The sequence below is a fragment of the Quercus suber genome, unplaced genomic scaffold (genome assembly GCF_002906115.3).
Source record: "Quercus suber isolate HL8 unplaced genomic scaffold, Cork oak 2.0 scaffold_7, whole genome shotgun sequence".
Lineage (NCBI taxonomy): Eukaryota > Viridiplantae > Streptophyta > Magnoliopsida > Fagales > Fagaceae > Quercus > Quercus suber.
The window spans coordinates 834,393-855,266 of NW_027069473.1; the positions used below are offsets into that span (position 1 = coordinate 834,393).

Consider the following 20,874-nt stretch of genomic DNA (forward strand, 5'->3'; position numbering starts at 1 on the left):
ACTATATATTTAAGAAAAAAAAAATAATTTTGTTTTACTTATAATATCTATATATATATTAATTTGAAATATTGGAGGTTTTTTTTTTTTTCTTTATTAAGAATGCTTAGAATATCTACTAAATACTAGTTGTTGCATCTTGATCTTCTATCCCCAACTTTCAAGACATTTGAACTTGAAGATGTACCACTTAGACCAACATGTTTCATATGAAAGTATCAATTAAGTTACAAAATTTTTAAAGAATTTATAAAAGAGAAATGCAACGTACACAATATTTTCACCACAAAATCTTAGGTGGATTGTTGTTAAAGGTTATAATTTAAACTCCTACTAAAATTACTTTTTTACCACAAAAGCAGTTAATAACAATCTACCACTTAGAATCTATTGTAAAAATTATTATGAACATACATTTCTCTTTATTAAATATTTGAAAAATTAGTGGAGGGTAAAAGAACTTACCTGGATATTCATTGGTAAAAGGTTCCTAACAGTAATAGAAAAGTTTGGTGTGAGTACTATGCAAGATGTTCCATGCACCTTCGTGTCCAATTGAAGCCTTGACTCATGACTTAAGTCATGAGTCAACAATTAGCTTCCACGAAGCTGAGGTTCATTCCATTATTTTCATTATTTCAACCCTTCAAACTCAACCCACCCGTTCGACCTGATCCAACCCAAAGGCCCACGAACGGATCCGAATGTCCATACAGGTCGAGTACGGGTCAATTAAATTTAAAATTCAGTTTTTTGGGTCAGTTTCGGGTCTTTAGACTTATAACCCGTGTAAACCGACATGCCCGACCTAGAATTTTCAAAAAGAAAAAACATGGGTGATGGGTCTGTAATTAGGTTAACGCTGACCCGTTCTACACTAACACTTACGTTTTAGTTTCAGAAAAATATCACTCTCTCTAATCTCTCACTCTCACTTTCTCTAATCTCTCACTCAAATCCTTAACCCTAGTGCCTAGGCTCGTTGCTGCCGCACTCACCAAGTTAGGCCTTATCGCCGCCCTTAACCCTAACCTCCTTGCCATCACCCAATCTGCCGTTGCTAATTCAAACTCCATAAGCCTATTGCCGACGTCGCCTAGTTGTTGCACTCGCAGTCCTTAGTTGAGTCTTAAACTCCACAAGCCTCCTCCAATCTACTTGAAATCTCATCTTGATATTCTGATATGTGCATTTTGATGGTAGGTTAGTAAAAAAACTTTTCTTTTTAAAAAAAATTTGTACTGATTTTGTGATGGATGTGTTGGTGGTGGGGAAGGGAGTGGTGGTTTAATCTTCTCTCTTTTTTTTGTTTGTCTCATAGATTTGGGGTTTTTGGTTTGGGTTGCAATTTCTTCGTTTTTTTTTTTTTTAATTTATTTATTTTTTAAGATTGTTTTGGGTTTTGATTTTGTTTTAGTCTCATAGATCTAGGGTTTTTGGTTTGGATTTTGAGAATATTTTTTTGGGATTTTTTTTTAAGAAGATTCTTTTGGATTTTTTCTTGAGAAAATTGTTTTGGGTTTTGAAATGTTGTTGTGCTTTAGAATTGAGACCCAAAATCACCCGACTAGCTCTGACCCGCTCAAACGATGACCCCCTATGTCGGGCTTGACCCAAATGTTTAGTCGGCCGTTGGTCCATTTTCTGTTCACCCGGTTTGATTAAGTCGGTTGCAGGTTAGACCCAAACCTGATTCGACCCAACCCGTGGACAGCCCTATACCATCCATTAAGCTACGGTTCCCTTCAAAAAAATCATATCTAATTATTTATTATATATTCTATTTAATTGAAATATCAATTTTTCTTATTTTTTAATTATTTTTCTCTTTTCACTCATAATTACTATTCACTCTTTTTTTTGTCCTTGAGAAACGTAAAAAAATAATAAAAAATTATCTTGCACAAGCTATTGACTTGTGTATTTGCATAAGCATTATAGCAAAACCTTATTTTGCATATCTGGTTCATGATATGATGTTGGTATTTTTTGAATTCTTTAGGCTTTATGTTATTTTCTATAAGCTTATGCAAATGCTCTAATTGAACACATGAATTTATTTTATTTTTCTATTAAATTGATAGTATGGTGAGGTAATTAAAACACATACCTTTTGCTATAAATAATAGAAAGTGTAATTGTTTTTCTTTATTTAAAGAATGATTAGAATATCTACTATATTCTAAACGTTGCATCTGGAATCTCTATGCCCAACTTTCAAAGACTTTGTACTTGAAGATATACCACCTAGACTAATATATTCTATCAATAAGTATCAATTAAGTTACAAGACTTTTATAGAATTTATTAAAGAGAAATACTACGTACACAATATTTTCACTACAAATCTTTGGTGGTTTGTTGTTATTGGTTTTAATTGAAACTCCTACTAAAATTACTTTTTCTCACGAATAATAATTAGTGATAACCTGCCTATTTGAATTTATTGTAAAAGTATTGTGAAAATATCGTGAACATAAATTTCTCTTTATTATTTAAAAATTAGTGGAGGGTAAAAGAACTTACCTGGATATTCAATGGTAAGAGGCTCCCAACAATAATGGACAAGTTTGGTGTGGGTTCTATGCAAGATGTTCCATTCATCTTCATATCCAATTGAAGCCATGACTCATGACTCAAGGCATGAGTCAACAAATAGCTTCCACAAAGCTGAGGTTCCATTCCATTATTTCCATACAAACTTCAAATTAACTTTTGCATGTAGAGTTGTCCCTATCTTTTTTTCTTTCTCACTTGAACATTAATGAAAAATACAACTTGTCATCCCAACCTTCAACATGTTCAATTAAATGGACAATACCGTGTAAGAAAAATTGATCTAATTCTTCGTTGCTTTCTTACTTTATCTTCATTGCTTTCTCACTTTATATTTATTGCATGTAGAGTCATACCGTGTAAGAAAAATTGATCAATTTCTTATTAAATTTAATGCACCGAGTGATTATCATTCTTTTTTTTTTTTATAATTATAATTACTATTAAATAAATCAATAAGAAAGAGAGCTTGAATGGGCCCAATCACTATTCTTTTTCAGTGCTAAAAGCTATCAGTCTTACAAAATCAGCCCATCACTTATAAAAGTAGCCTATGACAAGTAAAATTATTTCATGTAATTCCTTATATTTTTTCATATTAAGAATGAAATTTGTGACACTTTACTGATTGCACCATTGATTTGCATCTTTTAATAGACTAGTGTATTGCATTGTATTAAAAATTGGTTTTTATGATTTTTTTTTTCATACTTTGGTCTCCTATTCACATTAGTTCATGAAAAATTTCTATCTATTTTAACAAAAAAACCTACTTTTTTTATTTTACATATTTGCTTTTCGAAACACCTCTAATCAGATTATCTACTTTACACTATATTTTTTTTAAATATTAATTTTTCTTGATTTTTTTAGTAGTTTCTCTTTCTTCACAAATAACAACCACCATCTACTTTCTTCCTTCATCCTTGTCATACATAAAGAAAGAATAAAAAGCTAAATATAATATGAATAGTGCTAGTATAAATTTAAACGAATATTGTAGCAATAATGTTTTTTACACAATTTTGCATAGTCTGATGTGAGTGAATTTTGGACTTGGTTGGCTAAAATGTGATAAATTTTCTATTATACAAGCCTAATGCGAGTGCCTTGAGACTCTAAATCCTGGTTTCCTCTCTACATGAGAGTGACACATGACATCTTACTATTGTTGGTTCAATGAAGTTTGTATCCAAATTTTGTCCTAGGACTAACATTATACGTGGATGATTTTATTAATCGCCATGTATTGAGTTGAAAGAATTTTCCTTCAAATTAATTGAAGGTAAACTTTTTTCTTTACTATTTTGAGTGTTACATGCCTTTTTTTGGAGATAAAATATGTTTTGATTTTATGGCATGAGACTTTATCTATTGTCTTGAGATTTTTTGTAGACTACTCATAGAACCATTACAGACTCATACGATGCGTGGAAATATATCATTATTTTGTGATAATGGTATAATGTCTAATTTGTTCTCTGAAATTTGTTGAAGAAAATTTGTTCCCTCTAAAAATGAAACAATTTCTATAAGTATTTTTCATTGCTCTATTTCTACAAATATAACATTCTATTATTTTATATTTGGGTGCGTTTGATTGATTTTTTTAAAGTGGTCCATATTCTTTTAATTACTATTATAGTGCGTTAAGTTTTTCTAATTTGTTTTTTTTTTTTGTAGAACTAAACTTTCTAAATTTCAAATATATTAAACAAATTTATTCTTCTCTTAAGGAGATTATCATGATAATCAAAACTCACCACAAAATTATAATATTATCTTAACCAAAATTAAAATTAAACTAAAGGCATTGAAGATAGACAATATAATAATTTATTACTCACACAATTTATAGATACATTTAAGTATATAACCATGTATATTTTATTTGAATATAAACTCAAATCTCCACTTTCAAAATAACTAAATATTAATCCAAATTAAAATCAACATAAATTATAAAAGGGGAAAGAGGGGAGTTGTGATGGAGACTTTAAAAATACAATGCAAAACATTTCAACACAAAGTAGAATTATAAATAATAAATAAAATTTCATCAACTTGAGGGTTAAGTCTATAGTTAGTAAACTACAGTATGCATATATTATGGTAAACATAGAAACGGGTATAATTTGGTATCTTTCAATAAAAGTGCGTTTCAAAAATTCAGCATAAAAAAATATGGGTATTAAACATTTATTTTTTAACAGTTTGTATAAAAAAATACGAAAATATTTATCATATAAATACATTGTGTGTGTATATATATATACATACATACATACCCAGTTACTCACTTACAATTATTATTGTGGTGTACTAGTGAGGGGATGAAGCATCACAATAGGTTGTGGTAGCTTTTGTGTTCAACTTTTTGTGAGTTTCATAATTTAATAAAGAATAATGCTAAATGCATAAACAATTTTACAACATTTTTTACAAATTATTGATATGAGATTGTGATAAATTCTTACGGGTTCTGATTTGAGCCCGCTACTAATATCATAGTTTTATTTAATAATAATTACTTATCACACCAGCAATTTGTAAAAAAGTTTATAAAATAGTTTATAGAATTAACATTTTTCTTTAATAAAATAAAGAATAATTTTTACAATAATTTGATAATAAAAATTAAATGTCAAGCTGTTAATAATAAATAAAAAAGTGATATAATTTATGAACTCTAAATAGAAATTAGTAATAATTTATGGTTTAGATTTTGTTGTAAAATTGTTATGAAGATATTTTTTATTGTAACATTGTTTTAAAATAATAATAAAAAAAAGTTAAAGCTGATTCTATTTGACTTTGAGGGCATTACGTTTCATTTAATATTATTTTAATCTTTTATGTGTGGTTTCTCACTTTTGGTCTTAGACAGCAACAGGTTTGCTATAATTTTGTTTAATTTTTATGAATTTTATTAATGTGTGCTCTCAGGACACATATTAATTTTCTTTTTTAAAAATATCCTTCTCAAAAATTAAAAAAAGTAACGACATCTTTTTTAATTTCCAAAAAAATATTTTCGGACACATTAGCCGACCCAACTTTTATATATGTTCGTATGTTACAATCCCTCTTTATCGTTTTTCAACCTTCACGAGAAACAATAAAAAATTCAGCAAAAGAAAAAAAAGAAAAATTTCAGAGAGTGCTCACGTATTTTTTTAACCTTTACGTATTTTTTTAATTTTTAATTATTATTTTATATTTTTATTTTGTACCTATCTTTTTATCTTTTCTTTTGTACTTCCCTCTTTTTCTTTGTTCTAATCTCATTTCTCAGTGACTCAGACAAAGCGTTGTCCTTCTTCAACTTCTTTCTTCTTCCTTTCACAGTAAACTCCTCCTTCTTCCTTTCCTCACGGCCAAATCACCTCCCTCCACATGCATCTTCTTCTTCCTTTTCCTCTCATGGTCAAATAATTTATCCACCACAATTACCAATCTCCACCACAAGAATCAAAACCCACAAGCACGCACTCCGTCGATCCACAAGCACCGATCTCCGCCGCCAGCACCGATCCACAAGCATCAAAACCCATTCCCGTCGACCTACAAGCACCGATCTCCGCCGCCAACACCGATTTACAAGCATCTAGACACATTTCTTATTTCATATTGTAGTGAGTACTACTTCTCTTTTTGCTTATCAATTCCATATTTCCAGTTGGATTTTTTCTCTCTGAGATTCAATTCTAGTACACTCGTTGTAAATCATCATTCTTTCGTCAATTTCCCAATCAAACGTACCTACTCAAAACCTTTCAAATTTAGTGCCCCGCAACTCATCCGTGAATCTCCACTCGAATTGCAAGCTTTCATTCATCTCTTATCATTCCTGTTAATTTCGTCACATCTTTGATCCTTCTTACCTTCTGCTCTTCTTTTTTAATCTTCTCAATCTTCAGTCAACAGATCATATCAATGGTTATCTTGACCGACGAAGGAGCCTCTTCTTCTTCTACTCCCCGATGGGACTATGACGTCTTCTTGAGTTTTCGAGGTGAAGATACTCGTAATAATTTTACAGGTCATTTATATAAGGCTCTGCGTGACCAGGGTTTTGACACTTTCATCGATGATAGTCTTCAGAAGGGAGAAGAAATTTCAATGGAACTTGTTAAAGCCATTGAATCATCAATGATTTCGATTGTTATATTCTCTAAAAATTTTGCATCTTCTACTTGGTGCTTGAATGAACTCGTCAAGATTTTTGAGTGTAACAGTAATGGCCAATTGGTTTTTCCAATTTTTTACAAGGTGAGCCCATCAGAAATACGTAAACAAGATGGAGAGTTTGGGATTGCACTAGCTGAACATGAAGAAAAATTCAAAGATGACATAGAAAAGATTCATAGGTGGAGGACAACTTTAACTAGAGCAGCTAATTTGTCTGAATTTCATTACAATGATAGGTATGTATTTAATTAATGACTATTTTGGCGTGCTTTCATTTGTTACATACTTTTATTGTTTTTCTATTTATAAATTATGTCATCTTTGCTAACATTGAAGATGGGGATGGTGGTGGTGGTAGTAGAGTGAGTGGGTAGGGACGATGAAGGTGAAGGGGAAGGCTTTTTTTTTTTTTTTAAATATTTTATTTTATTTCTAAAATTGGGTTGATGCCAAGGATCTTAATCAATAAATTATCATATGGCATAATACTATTAGATGAGAAGACCACTAGGTATTGTTGATGAGGTCTTTCAAGAGGACTGAATAATTTCTTTATATTCTAAATACAAAGGTAGTTAAGCTATAAAGGTCAATAGTAGAATTAGAATAATTTTAACTTGGATAATCTTATCAATTATGACAACTCTGTGTTGTTATATTGGTTATAAGCTTTTAATGGTTTTGTTATGACTGCTAATAAATTACGAAAGTATTGTTTCTATCGTATTGGTTATAAGCTTTTAATGGTTTTGTTATGACTGCTAATAAATTACGAAAGTATTGTTTCTATCGTATCTCATTAGTTTTTGAGAAAGTATAATTATTATCACATGAACCTTCCTTTCTTGCCGAACTTTGGCATTTGCATTTACCGTTCCCACCCCATTAACCCATCACTATGGTTGCGATGTCATATACCAACAATAAATCACTAAGTGCATTTCCTTTCAGAACCAGAAATTGGTCATCACTTTTATGTTCACATCTTTCACGATTTTTCTATGTATCACACGCTTCATCAATATAAGAATACCATTTTTTTTTAATATATATTAACAATTGAAAATTAAACAGATAAAATAATTAACAATCATATTATGCGTACTAAAAAAAAATTCTTCCATCCAAAAAATCTCTCTCAAAAAATAAAAAACTTCTTTTGTTTAAAATCAATAAATCTACCTTATTGCCACATCTACTCTTATGTCCAATCCTAATTACATCTTCTTTCAAACCATTCCACCACATCAGTGAACTTCATGCCAAACTCCTCCTGTGCTCTTATGTCCAATCCGCTTGAATTGTATGATATTAGATTAGATTTATAGTTATTGTACCTAATAATAGGTAATATTTTATAGTCATTCGGTAACTAAACTGAAAAATGAATGGGTTAAAACCCAAAAGTGCATGTATATGATCTATAATTACTTGATCATGTAACTCTTTTATAATTTACTATTGGATGCTCAATAAATATTATGCTCAAAATATTTTTCATCCTGGGATTTAATAAGAAATAAATAATAATAATAATGAAGCAAATAAACAAATCAATAAGGAGAATTAACTATTAAGGTCTTTTTGCTTCTCTTCTAAAGTAAAACGTCTTTTGCCTAAAAAGCTATTCAGACCTTTTAGCAGTTTGCTTGTAATTAAGGGGTGACAGCCATTAATCAATATAAGCACTAAAAAAACCTTTAATGAGCACTAAAAATTCCACCAGTATGACACCCCTCTTCAAATTGCTTTTAGTTTTACCTTTTAATTTTTAAGATCACCTATTAATTGCCTTAATGAATACAAAATTTAAAAGGAGTATACCATTATTTACAAATTACAATTATCTGTCCTATAATATAATTACAAGAAGCCTTATGCATTTGTGGTGAATTGGCTGTGAATTTTTCTGTGCTTTAGTACAGACTATCAGTCTTCCTTTTCTTTCATGATTTCGGTTGCACATTTTCTTTAAATTCGCTTTCATTAAGGTTCACTTTCTCTTCCTCAACTAAACTATTGTTAACACTACAAATAAAAAATAGAACAAAATTGTTGCCCTCAAATCTCCAACCCAAAGATGCCTTCTATACCTCTTCATCTTATCCACCGCTAATTATATTGTTTCCATCCCAATTTTCAGTTTTCCACAGCTTTGTATCTCTTTTTCTCTCACAAATCGATTATTTGTTTAAGCTTTTCAATGTTGTATCTACCCATGAACATTCTAAATACAATCCACCCCATAATCCACAACAAATCATTTTGGTTTGGTATTGATTGTTCTCCACAAAATTACAATCACCATTTTGAGAAGACATGGATTGTGTTTTTCATAGAATTCTGAAGTTAAGTCAGTGATATGATGATCTAATCTTTTTTTTCTTTTGATCTTTTTTCTTTTTCTTTTTTTAATTCTTGCATCCAGAATTTGTAAGTTGTTTCTCTTGTTTTCTTTCTCTTATTATCCAATGTATTGACTTGTGTAATTGTTAACTAGCTTTTGATTGTTAGAGCTGCTTTATTTGGCCATCATTGTTGTTGAATTTCTCATTGTTAACTGACTTAAATTTGATATTAAAAAAAAAAAAAAAGCTTCAGTGTTTCTTTTTATTTTGAACAAAATGGTGGATTCATGAAAATTTGCAGAGCAAAATTGATATCATAGTAGTCTCAAAATCTTTAGTTTTACAACTTGCAATTTTGTTATTGTTGCATCCCAGTCTCAAAACCCTCCATCAGATTTCTTGCTTCTCTTCGCTTTCGTGGTAAGCTAAGGTGAAATACTTAGCACATGTTCTCTTGTAATAGGTATTTGATAGTCACTGATAAAGAACCTATGGTGATATACTTAACATAAGCTCCTAAAATGGGTATTTGGTAGTCACAAATAAAGTAGTGATTTTAGGTACAATTGCTTAAATGTTTGCATATCTAAGTATTTTATGATACTCTTTAGTATTATTGGAGTGTTTTATATCTTTTATGGACTATCTTCTTAGGAGCTTGAACTAAATAAAGAAAAATGGAAAACAAATCAACTTATATTGGCTGTAAAACCTGCTATTTAAATGTCAATTTGTTATTATAAATATTAGAATTATTTTATTTTCCTTTGGGATGTACGAGACAAATGCAATCCAAGCAGTTATGCATGCAACATTGGAATATAAATCCTCTATCTAACTTTTTTTTAATTCCCATTTTTTGTTCTATCAATCACAACTAGTCATATATTCACTTGATTTTCCTTATAAAATAAACAAAGTTAAATGTGAAAAAAAAAAAAATCTAATACATGGCAATTCAAACGGATAAAGGATTTGTATTCGTAATATAGAATATAATTTCATATCACATTTGAATGTATAAATTTAAAACTTAAAAGTTTTTCCATGCATTGCATTGGTTAATCACTAGTATCATATATAATCGATGGAGAAGTTACAAAAGATGATGTGTCATTGTTTTATGCATTGTCAAAGAGACACGTGTCACAATTATGTGTATCCACCGATTGTAGGGACCCAAATTTTATATTATATATTATGTACAGATAGATAGATGCTAGAAATAGAATATTTTTAATTCACATGATATTATATATTCAGATAAATTTTCTCTCAAAAACTAAAAATAATTCTAACAACTCTTCTTCTTTCATTAGTTAGAAACTTTTAAATGGTTTTGTGACCACTAAATGTCCAACTTTTGAAAGTATACTAAAAAAAAAAAAAATTTACCATATATTCTACTATTAAATTGTAGAAATTAAATAATTTAATGTTAATGTTACAATTCAAGAGTTTCTCCCATTTAATTTTTAGACGATTTTTACAAAATTTCCTAATCTCATTTTGTTCAAGTATTAGAAATGAGTTTCTAGTAAGTGGGTCTCCTCAATCCTTATCACGAAAGGGGAGTTTCTATCCAACCATTTGCTAAAAGCCTAGATCTAATTTTAAATAGCAATATGTTAATTGCAATGCACAAAATTAGACATATTGAATTTAGTTCATCTTCAAATTTATATTTACAACTAATCCAACTCATTATGTCTTTCTTATGCTCTATGCTTTGCAGCTGCACTGAATTTGAGTTTATCCAAAGAGTTATAAAAGTGATATCAAGTACTATATCAAATCATGGACCATTATTTGTTGCTAAACATCCAGTTGGAATAGATATTCGAGCGGAGGCCATAGAATTGCTTTTAGATATGGAGTCAGATGATGTTTGCATGGTAGGAATTTGTGGTTTTGGGGGAATAGGTAAGACTACGATCTCGAAAGCTATTTATAATAGAATTGCTCACCGTTTTGAAGGAAGCTGTTTTTTAGAGAATGTTAGAGAAATGTCAAAAATAAATGGTGGCATAATCCAACTACAAGAGACACTTCTTTCTAAGATTATACGAAATGAATATTTGAAGGTGAGCAATGTATCTGAAGGTATTGAGTTGATAAAGAAAAGACTTTGTAGCAAAAAAGTTCTTTTAATTCTTGATGATGTGGAAGACTTAAAAGAAGTAGAAAATTTGCTTGGAGAATATAACTGGTTTGCTTCCAGAAGTAGAGTAATTATAACAACAAGAGACAAACATGTACTAACCTCTTTGGAAAGAGATCCTCGAATATATGAGGTTACAAAATTGAGTCAATGTGAAGCTCTTGAACTTTTCAAACGGCATGCCTTCCGAACAAGTAAATATGGGGAAGATTATTTTGAACTTGCAGAACATATTACAAGTTATGCCGATGGCCTTCCATTAGCTTTAAAAATAATTGGTTCTGATTTGTGTGGAAAAAATATACATGGATGGAAAATTGCATTAGAAAAGTATAAAAATATTCCACATAAAGATATTCAAGAAATACTCAAAATAAGTTATGATGGATTGGAAAATTTTGAAAAGGAAATTTTTCTTGATATTGCATGTTTTTTTAAGGGTTACAACAAGGATGATGTTGCAAATATATTAGATTCTTGCGAGTTATATCCAGACTATGGTATTGGAAAGCTTATTGATAAGTGTCTCATAACCTTGAAATATGACACTGTGACATGGTGTGGCTCTTTGTCAATGCATGACTTGGTACAACAAATGGGTAGAGAAATTGTTCAGCAAGAATCAAAAGAGCTTCAACAACGTAGTAGGATATGGCGTTATAAGGATGCTCATAAATTACTAACTGAAAATATGGTATACATTCTTTGTTTCTCCATTTTTTCAAAATATTTCTTTATTGGATTTTCCCTTTACAATATTGAACAAAATATAATTTTGTCAATATATGTTTTGTTTAAAGTTTCAAAATATTTATACTTTTGTCGAATTCTATTATGAAGTGTGACTAATTTTTTGTCTTAAGCAGGGATCAAATAAAATTCGAGGTATAATGTTGTGCTCACCTAAACCAACAAAGATTGCATTGGAAGCTAATGTTTTCAAGAGGATGAAAAATCTCAAATTTCTTATAGGCAATGTACATATTGGTGAAGCACTTGAATATCTCCCAGATGAGTTAAGGGTTCTTGAATGGCGTGAATTTCCTCTATTCTTATCTTCCAAATGTTGCCTTCCTCGACAGCTTGTTGTACTCAAGATGTCCAAGTCCAACATTATATTGGAGAATGTAGTCAAGCAGGTATAAGTATTAGTATTTATAAATTTTAATTTCTTTAAATGTTATTTTTAAAAGCCGTTGAAGATAAATTTTGTTTTCGTTTTTTGATTTTCTTTTTTTAAATTTTTCATAGGGGTTCCAGTATGAAAATTTGAAAATGATTAGTCTAAGATCTTGTGAATTCATTACAAAATTACCTGACCTGTGCTGCCCGAACCTAGAGAAATTGGATCTTGGCGATTGTAAAAATTTAATTGAGGTTCATGAGTCCATTGGATTTCTTGAGAAGCTTAAAGTATGGAATCTCGGGGGCTGTTCACAACTTCAAATTCTTCCAAGTATGCTCATGTTGAAATCTCTTAAATATTTTAACCTATGGTTTTGCGGAAGGCTTGAGAAGTTCCCCGATATTCACCCAGAAATGATTTGTCTAAGGGCATTGGATTTGAGATGGAGTGGTATTAGAGAATTGCCTTCATCACTGTTGTATCTGACTGGACTTGATGATTTATCCCTAAATGGCAGTAAACTTACGAATTTTCTAGTTGGGGCCAATAAATCACAAATGCGGGAGGAAGAAGATATTCCTTCTGCCAAATTGAGACTAGCGTGCAATTCCTTTAGTAACTTTTCGGGACCTATTGGGTTTCAAAGCTTGACAAACCTGGATCTTAGCTTCCATCGGATTAAAGTTGAATTAGATTCTTGGATGCAGCCCAATTACTTCCCAGTATTGACATATTTGTATCTTTCTTATACTGGTATTGTTACCATCCCAGAAAGTATTAGTAAATTTACTAAATTACAACTACTTGAAATTAAAGATTGCAAAAAGCTTCGGAAAATTCCGAGACTTCCACAATCTATAAGAACTGTGGATGCACAGAATTGTGATCAGCTGGATACACAATCATCAAGCAAATTATTGAATCAAGTATCTCTCTCTTTCTCTTTCTTTCTGAAGTTTAAGTTATAAAGAAACAAGTTTATGTTAAACTTCAATTTCTTGCAGTTTCGAGAAATTCTAGGGATTCTACCAAATACAATCGCTCAAGCTGCAACAAGCTTTGACTATGGATTTGATGATTATCTTTTACTACCAGCAATTGAGATTCCAAAGTGGTTTGAATTCAATCATCATCAGAGTGTTGGAAATTCCGTATCATTCTTGGTCGGTCCCAAATTTTCAAATTTGGTTGTTTGTATTGCTATTCCATCAAAGGGTATAGGGTTCAAGAAAGTTGACATTTTTATCAATGGTGAAATAAGTTTCACAAATTGCACAAGGGGGGCGATTGGTAATTATGGCCATGTATGGTTATGTTATGGGAAAGTGAATATATCAAATCCATCTGAAGAGAATCGCATTGAGGTTGAGGTTAGGGATCCAAATCAATATGGAAGGAAGAATATCTCTCTAAATAGGATGAGGATTTATGTAGAATGCATTTGTTGTCCTCAGAAACCCAATATATCTCCTGCCTCATCTATGGATCGATGTGCATTCAACAATGGGGAAGAAGATTCAAGCCGTATTGGAATCCGACGCCGACTGCGGGAAAGAAACCATCGACCAACCCATGCTAGATGTCCCCAAAAACACTACCTGTCTAGCTTCGGATGGCTTCGAATCCGATTCCAACTTTGGAAACGAAGCTCCAAACCATGGAGACGGTGAATAACCAATGGGTTTCATGATCAGGGTTCATCTTCAATACCCAATACCTTTCTCAATGATGATACCAATGCCAATCTTTATCCACCATCAAAGAAGACAAAAACATGTTGATCCAACTTTGAAGAGAAGGTTTGCCTCTTTCTATTTCTCTAAATTTAAAGGCTTATTCATAGGATTGATGCTCAAGTATATATTGTGTTTCAAGTAAATAATTGCAAAATCAAACTGTTGGGCTATGTAATTATTATTTATACAAGAAGCATTTAATTTCTTTATTTCTTTTTCGATGCAGATGATGCCTGGTTGCTACTAAAGTAATTGGTAGGCCTAAGATCCCTTTTCACCTTTCAATTTGATTTTCATTTATTATAATATTTGTATTTTTGTCTGCTTCTGGTGCATAATTTCTTCTTGTAAGATTTTCTAATCTACAATTTTACCAAATAATGAGCATGCTTGCCAATTGTTCGAAACTAAAATTTAAGTCAAGTACACAACTGTTCAATGAAATGCTTCTTCAGGATATTGAACCTGTTTGCTTAGATGACCTATGCAACATCAAGCCAATTGTTAAGGTTTTATTTTAAATTTCTACAAAAATATTTCTGTTTGATTACTTATTTAGTTATGCTTTTCTCCTGAGTTTTTAAATTTTAATATTGTTAACTATAATAGATGTTTCTTTGCTTTTGTTGATTCACTGAATAATATAACTTAGATTGTTCATAAATTTATTGAAAGATAAATGACATTGGACAAGGATGCATTGAACTGATTACCAACAGAAATGTAAATTAAAATTTGCATTAAGCTATGGCCCCAGAAGCCTTTTCTTCTGCAGAACCTGCCTTGAGAATGGGGCTCACTTCTTCATATTATTCATATTTGATTGGTTGAGGTTGATGAATTATTTAAGAACATGTTCTTGTTTGCTTGTTTCTTTCTTTGTTAATTAGGAATATTTGAATTAATGATGATGTCAACGCCTTAACTTTGTCATTGTTGAGATAACAATTGTACCTACTGATAAAACATCTTTATCTCTTAAATTTTTGTGCTTAAAAATGATTCTCTAAAGCTTGAATTAAAATTCTCAAAGTAGTTTCAAGTCATGCTGTTGCCATTGGAAATCAAGACAATCAGTAACTGATTTGGAAGTACAAATAAACTTATTTCGTCCCATGATCGGTCATGTCTGTATATAGTCAAAAGAGTTTTGCTTCTCCATAGTTAATGCTCAGATGGAAGAGCAGAACTCAGAGATATGGCTCTCAGATGTGGGCTGCCTTGTGCAAGCTTGAACTTCCATTTAAATTCCTTATTTCCTTTGGAAACTACAAAATGATTGTCTTCTAGTGATTAGGGAGTTAGCAAATATGAATCTCATCAGACATCACACATGCTTCTTGCGCTTCATGTGCTATAAAAGAGGAATGCCTGGACCACCAATTTATTACCAATAACTTCACTTGTGCGACGTGGTTCAGATCAACACTCACCATTAAAAGGTACTTGAGTCAAAGTCAAGTCATAATTGTGTTGCTACTTGGCTGGAAAGAGTGTATAAAGCATAGGGCTGGTGCAATTACTTCACTGTATTCTTTCAACAATCTTTGGGCTATTTGGATATATTGAAATAAAGTAGTGCATGAAAGAATAAGTGTTAATGATAGATTTTGAAGTCCTAAGTCATAGTGCTTACCTTTATACTATTTGTAGGATGCAGCAAACACATGGGAAGTGGACACTCCTATTAAAACACCTAATGTACTTCTCAGCAGTTTCTTGGCAATGTAGCACATGATCAGATGTTGATGGTATTGATTCCTCTCTCTCTTTTCATGATATGTCTATATGATGTTGTAAAACCTATAGAGAATTTGGTAAATATAATTATTGTTGGATGGTTCATACAGTTGTGTGTGTAATACACGAGGTGTGATTAAAGATGAAAAAAAATAAGGGATGATTCCACCAGATATGTTGTAATTGGATACTCATGTTGGGGGCCATTTCTTCAGTCAGTACTTTGGGGGAAAAATGGGCAATTTCTTGAGATTATCGCAGTGCTTCGGTCATATTGGTTTGCATCTGCCCCCATCATTCAATGCGTTTGCATGGACTGTGTAGTTGTTTTTGTATTATTTTTCAATAAAGAAAATATGATTATGTTTTTGTCACCACGTCAAACTAAACTTTCTGGCATTTAATTGTAAGCTTCAATCTTTAAACTATAATAAATATACACATAGTGGGTTCAAGACACATATTATATTGCGTAAATGATCCTTGGGTGTCTTCTTTAAAAGTTATTTAAAAGGAATGCTTTTAAGCCAATTCATTCAGAGATATGTTTAAAACCATTTGTCTGGTTTTGAGAAAAGAAGATTGTCTTGAATAATCATGTTCTTATTTTTATATAGGGGGCAGGGGAAGGGCTTTAGTTTAAATGATTTGTACAACCTAGTATTCTTTTGGTTGTATAAAGCGCTCAATGAATTCCCATAGGAGGGGTTGATTCCTAGCCACTAGTTGAATCAATATGGCTTGCTCAGGCATTCTCATGTTGAGATATGGTGCTTAAGGCTACCTAATACAGATGCATTTGTGACTGCTTTAATAGCAAAGCAAAAGTACACACCAAGAATTAGCATTTGATTGTGCAATAGAAGTTGTAAGCAACACGTGCTTTATAATTTGGATTACAGTTTATTGCATTTGAATGGCTCTTAACTTTTTTGTAATTCTTGTTTAGATGGTGGAAATTGTAATTGATCCTCATAAATGACTGATTTTCTCATTATCATTCAGATGATCTTTCTAGCTTGTCTTTCAAATTCTATATGGACCATTTATCTTCTCTTGATCCTTTGCACATTTATTTTTTTAAAGGAATATCATGGATCAACTATTTTTTAACGGGACCATGATGGTTTTGCCTTACTTAATGGCATGACATCTATTTGAGTGTTTGATTTTAATGTTTCAGGTATAAGGAAAAAAAAAATGAAAGTAAAGAATCTGATTTTAGCAGTTCAAACAAGTTTCTTAGCTGATTTATAGCTGGATGGTGGTGTGGATCTTTCAATTTCATCCAATTCTAAGTTCTAACACAAAAACCCATTTCAGATTTCTTTGGGTAATCTTGTCTATGACCTTCATTTGGCATCCTGTTCGCAAAGTAATGTTTACCATGTTGGTTGATTTTTTTTTGAAAGGATTATGATGTATTCAATTTTGGTGTTTCATGTTTTTCTTTTTCTATTTTGGCCTATACATGGGAGGAAGATTGTAAAGTATTTAAGATTGTTGTAATATGTTATGCCTCCCTTTTTGTATTTAATTTTGTTTCCCTAGGAGGACTTGGTGAGGATTATATCGTACTTGATTTTGGTATATCATATTTTTAAATTTTCTTTCTTAAGTTTTTGAACTTTTCCCTCCCATTTGTGTGAAATGAAGTAAGAGGACGGCTCTTTGCTCAAAGTGAGAAAATTTTATGAGATATTACCAAATTATACAAAAATTGCATTGTTTATTCTTATATTTAAAGAATAAAGTAGATATCATCTTTATTCCATTATATTTGTTCTTTAAAATTGTTATTGTTGATGACTGACATTAATGTATATTCTTATGTTTATGATTGATGGATAAACATATCAGATAGAAGAGAAAGAGTGATAGAACCAGTCAGCCTTTACCGTTTTATACTACCATTCAAAGGAAAAATTTTATTCCCATGGTCAAATATAACTAACCCTAATATAGATTGCCGTTCCTTTTTTCCATGTAGAATTTGAATTTCTATACATAATCAAAGTTAAGGGAATCTTGATGTTCAATGTTTAGTGCCAATACCTTGCTGGCCAATTGGTACTATGTATCATATGTGTTCCCCTACAGGAGAGGCTAAATGGGATTGAGCAGTACTGCCCTTTCTCCACATAGCTTAGCAGTACCTTGTGGCAGAGGGTGGAAAAGTTGAAATGGCAGCTACTTGTGGGATGGTGGCTGGGTACGATGTTTTTTAGCGTAGGGGTAGAGATGCTGATTGATGTAGGCATAAAAGTATGGGTATGATGTAGAGTGGTAAATTTTTATTAATGATTTTTTACATTCCTTAATGCTTGTGGAATGGATATCAAATACTGGAGGAGAAGGAAGTTTGATTTTGAATACTGTTATGTGCAGATTAGTTTGGGGTTCTGAAATTTTCCATCTTTATTGCAGAGAAATAGGACATTCTTGGAGGTCTAATAAGCTGAGAAGAAGATATTGTGCAATCCAACAAATTGTAAGTCAAGAGTCAAGAACTGTGTGGTTGCTAGAGGGAGGTTCAAGAACCATTGTTCTTTATAGAGCTTTATGTTGTGTTTACTTGACTTTTTTTTGGATAAAAGGTTCTTAATTCTTTGTGATAGTCTTTGTTTTGGCAGTCATAAGTTTGCCACAATTTGCTTGCCTTTGGGCTTAGATTCTTGTAACAGATGGCTGTTTGTTGTGTTCCTCACCAATCAAAGCACAAATTTGGTTGGTCGTGCTTTTAAACCAAACAAGTATGTGCTAGTGCATGCCACCTTCTATTAGTCATGTTTTGTAAGGTCTTTTTAAATAATCTTTGATAAATTGGAAGGTTTTCTTTTTTCTTTTCTTTAAGGGCCTCAAATAAAGTTGCAGTTAGTATTTGTACAGTTAAACAAGTTGGTAAACAATGAGATGCACCTATGTCTTGGAGTGGTTTTCACTTGTTACTGTCTAATCACTGTATACGTATGACATTTTAACATTGTTTTATTTATTTATTTTATTTATTTTTATTTTTTTTAAGATTTAATCACTCCAAGAATATGATTATTGCTAATTTTCATTCAAACAGTGAATGGTTTTTAAGTAAAATTGAAAACTTGTAGTTTTTGGATAGCGGATTTTGTATCTGTTTTTAATAATAATTGTAGTTTAAGAACTTTTTATTTCTTTTGGTGGGATACTCTCTTGATATCATCCCTCTTAATCCAAATTACATCATCTACAATGGCCTGCCTTTTGGAACCAAAAGTTTCTCTTCTCTACCAACATAATCTTATTGCCCCAAAAAGGAGTAAATTTCAGCAAATGACTAGATTATGTACATCATCTTATTCATAATTCCAAAGATATGTTAATTTGTAGATCTGATAAGGCATGTGTGTACTATTAAATCCAGTTGTCACTTATTCTTTTCAAATCTCTCCCTCATGAATTGAATCTCCTCCCTCATCAAATGTGTAGCTTCTTGGCACTACTAATATAAATAAAGTTAGTTTGTCCTAATTTTTCCATTTTTTCTTTTCAAAGCGTTGTTAAATAGTCTTCTTCGTGGAGAAAGCAAATTTTCTTTGATTCACAATCCTTTCTTTGAAAATTGCAATGGAACACTATCCCCTTTTTGATTGTGCAATCACTTTAGTTTTGGGGCCACTCAAGAGCTGATCTTCATTTTCAACATTAGTTTCTGTTATTTATTGATTCCATCAAAACTAGAAATGTTGAATTCATATCCAATAAATTATCCATTTATAGTTTTTGGGTTAATTTTGTTCTACCAAAAACTTCTTGACTTTTAAGGCCCCCGACTATATTTATGACAAAAATCAGTATACTAGGAACATTTCAGCCTATTCACTTGACTACCCACTCCAAGTCTCAGTCTTGAATCCTGATAATGAGAGTATAGCAAGGACTCTGAATAATATATATCTGTTTTTCATCCATGCTTGCACAATCATTTATGGTAGCATAGAACACCATGCTCAAAATTTTTGAGATGGGAATAATTTCCTCAATGTTACAAAGCAGAGTCCAATGAGCAATAGTGTGAGTTTAGGAGTTACTCTTTCTAACTACATGTAAAGCTTGCCAATAATAGCATAAATTTGATGCTAAGCTAGTATCCACTATTAATGGTTCAATGGACTAGTGAGATCTGCATAGAGAACTTTGGATTCGTTGAATTTCATTTAGTTCATTTCCCTCCATCAAAACCTTTCTTAAAAAGAGCTTTGAGTGCTGCTCTTGCTTCTGCTATAAGAGGACCATCCATCTATCCTTATTAGCTTAATACAAACCAAATAATGTCATTCTTATGGTCATGGCCATCTGTCGCAACACATGTTTGGTTGTTTGTTAACACTGCATCAAAATTAACTTTGACAAAAGAGGGAGGAAGAGGTGTTCATGTTCTGGTACATTTGTACCACAGTAGTGGATTCCTAGGCTTGCAAATGAGTTTTTGTAGTTTGAGATGTGCTCCCTGCCTTGGATCAGTTATAATCCTATGTACCATCTGTCTACTCCTTTGCATCCAGATTACATCACAACGTATGGTAGCATACATTGATAAATTTCTTAACTCTTCTAGTGGGACCTTCATGGAGCTTTTGAATTGAACCCTATTCGGATCCATTCATCCATAGATGACAGGTTGAGCTCTTCAATTCTAAAAGGTCGTTGGGGATGACCACAAATTCCGAGTCACTAGGCACTTTAAGAATAGGTGCTCTACGGACTCCTGGGCTGCATTACAAATCATGCAGTTTAGGTCTTCTATTGAAAATATCAGGTTTAGCATCACTTTTGTTATGGGAATTTTCCACAGAATTTTTAATTGTCATGAATTTTGAGTCTCCACGACTTCTTCCATATTACTTTAGGCATAGGACCACTGTCAAAAGTTGTGTTGGCTAGTCCAATATACAGTCTGAAACTCATCTCAAAATAATGTAATTGCATTGGAATATAATAATATATATATATATATATATAATATATATATATATATAT

General features: G+C 31.5%; 2 protein-coding genes across 7 annotated transcripts in view; both read left to right on the top strand.

The window, feature by feature from the left end:
* Nucleotides 1-5,838: 5,838 nt before the first annotated feature.
* LOC112040805 (TMV resistance protein N) overlaps nucleotides 5,839-20,874 on the top strand; it is a 139,733-nt gene continuing 124,697 nt past the window's right edge. Inside the window, exon 1 of the mRNA XM_065774167.1 lies at nucleotides 5,839-6,191. The gene's annotated coding sequence lies outside the window, so the exon portion shown is untranslated. The remainder of the gene's footprint in view (nucleotides 6,192-20,874) is intronic.
* LOC112038656 (disease resistance protein RPV1) overlaps nucleotides 6,199-20,874 on the top strand; it is a 107,839-nt gene continuing 93,163 nt past the window's right edge. Inside the window, exons 1-9 of one of the 6 annotated variants that reach the window (XM_065774197.1) lie at nucleotides 6,199-6,983; nucleotides 10,831-11,950; nucleotides 12,123-12,395; nucleotides 12,508-13,308; nucleotides 13,387-14,181; nucleotides 14,345-14,373; nucleotides 15,772-15,869; nucleotides 17,042-17,191; nucleotides 18,286-18,801. In XM_065774197.1, coding sequence (XP_065630269.1) covers nucleotides 6,493-6,983; nucleotides 10,831-11,950; nucleotides 12,123-12,395; nucleotides 12,508-13,308; nucleotides 13,387-14,052 — 3,351 coding nt within the window. In that variant the 5' untranslated portion in view covers nucleotides 6,199-6,492 and the 3' untranslated portion in view covers nucleotides 14,053-14,181; nucleotides 14,345-14,373; nucleotides 15,772-15,869; nucleotides 17,042-17,191; nucleotides 18,286-18,801. The other 5 variants (XM_065774200.1, XM_065774201.1, XM_065774204.1 and 2 more) reach the window with 5 other exon arrangements.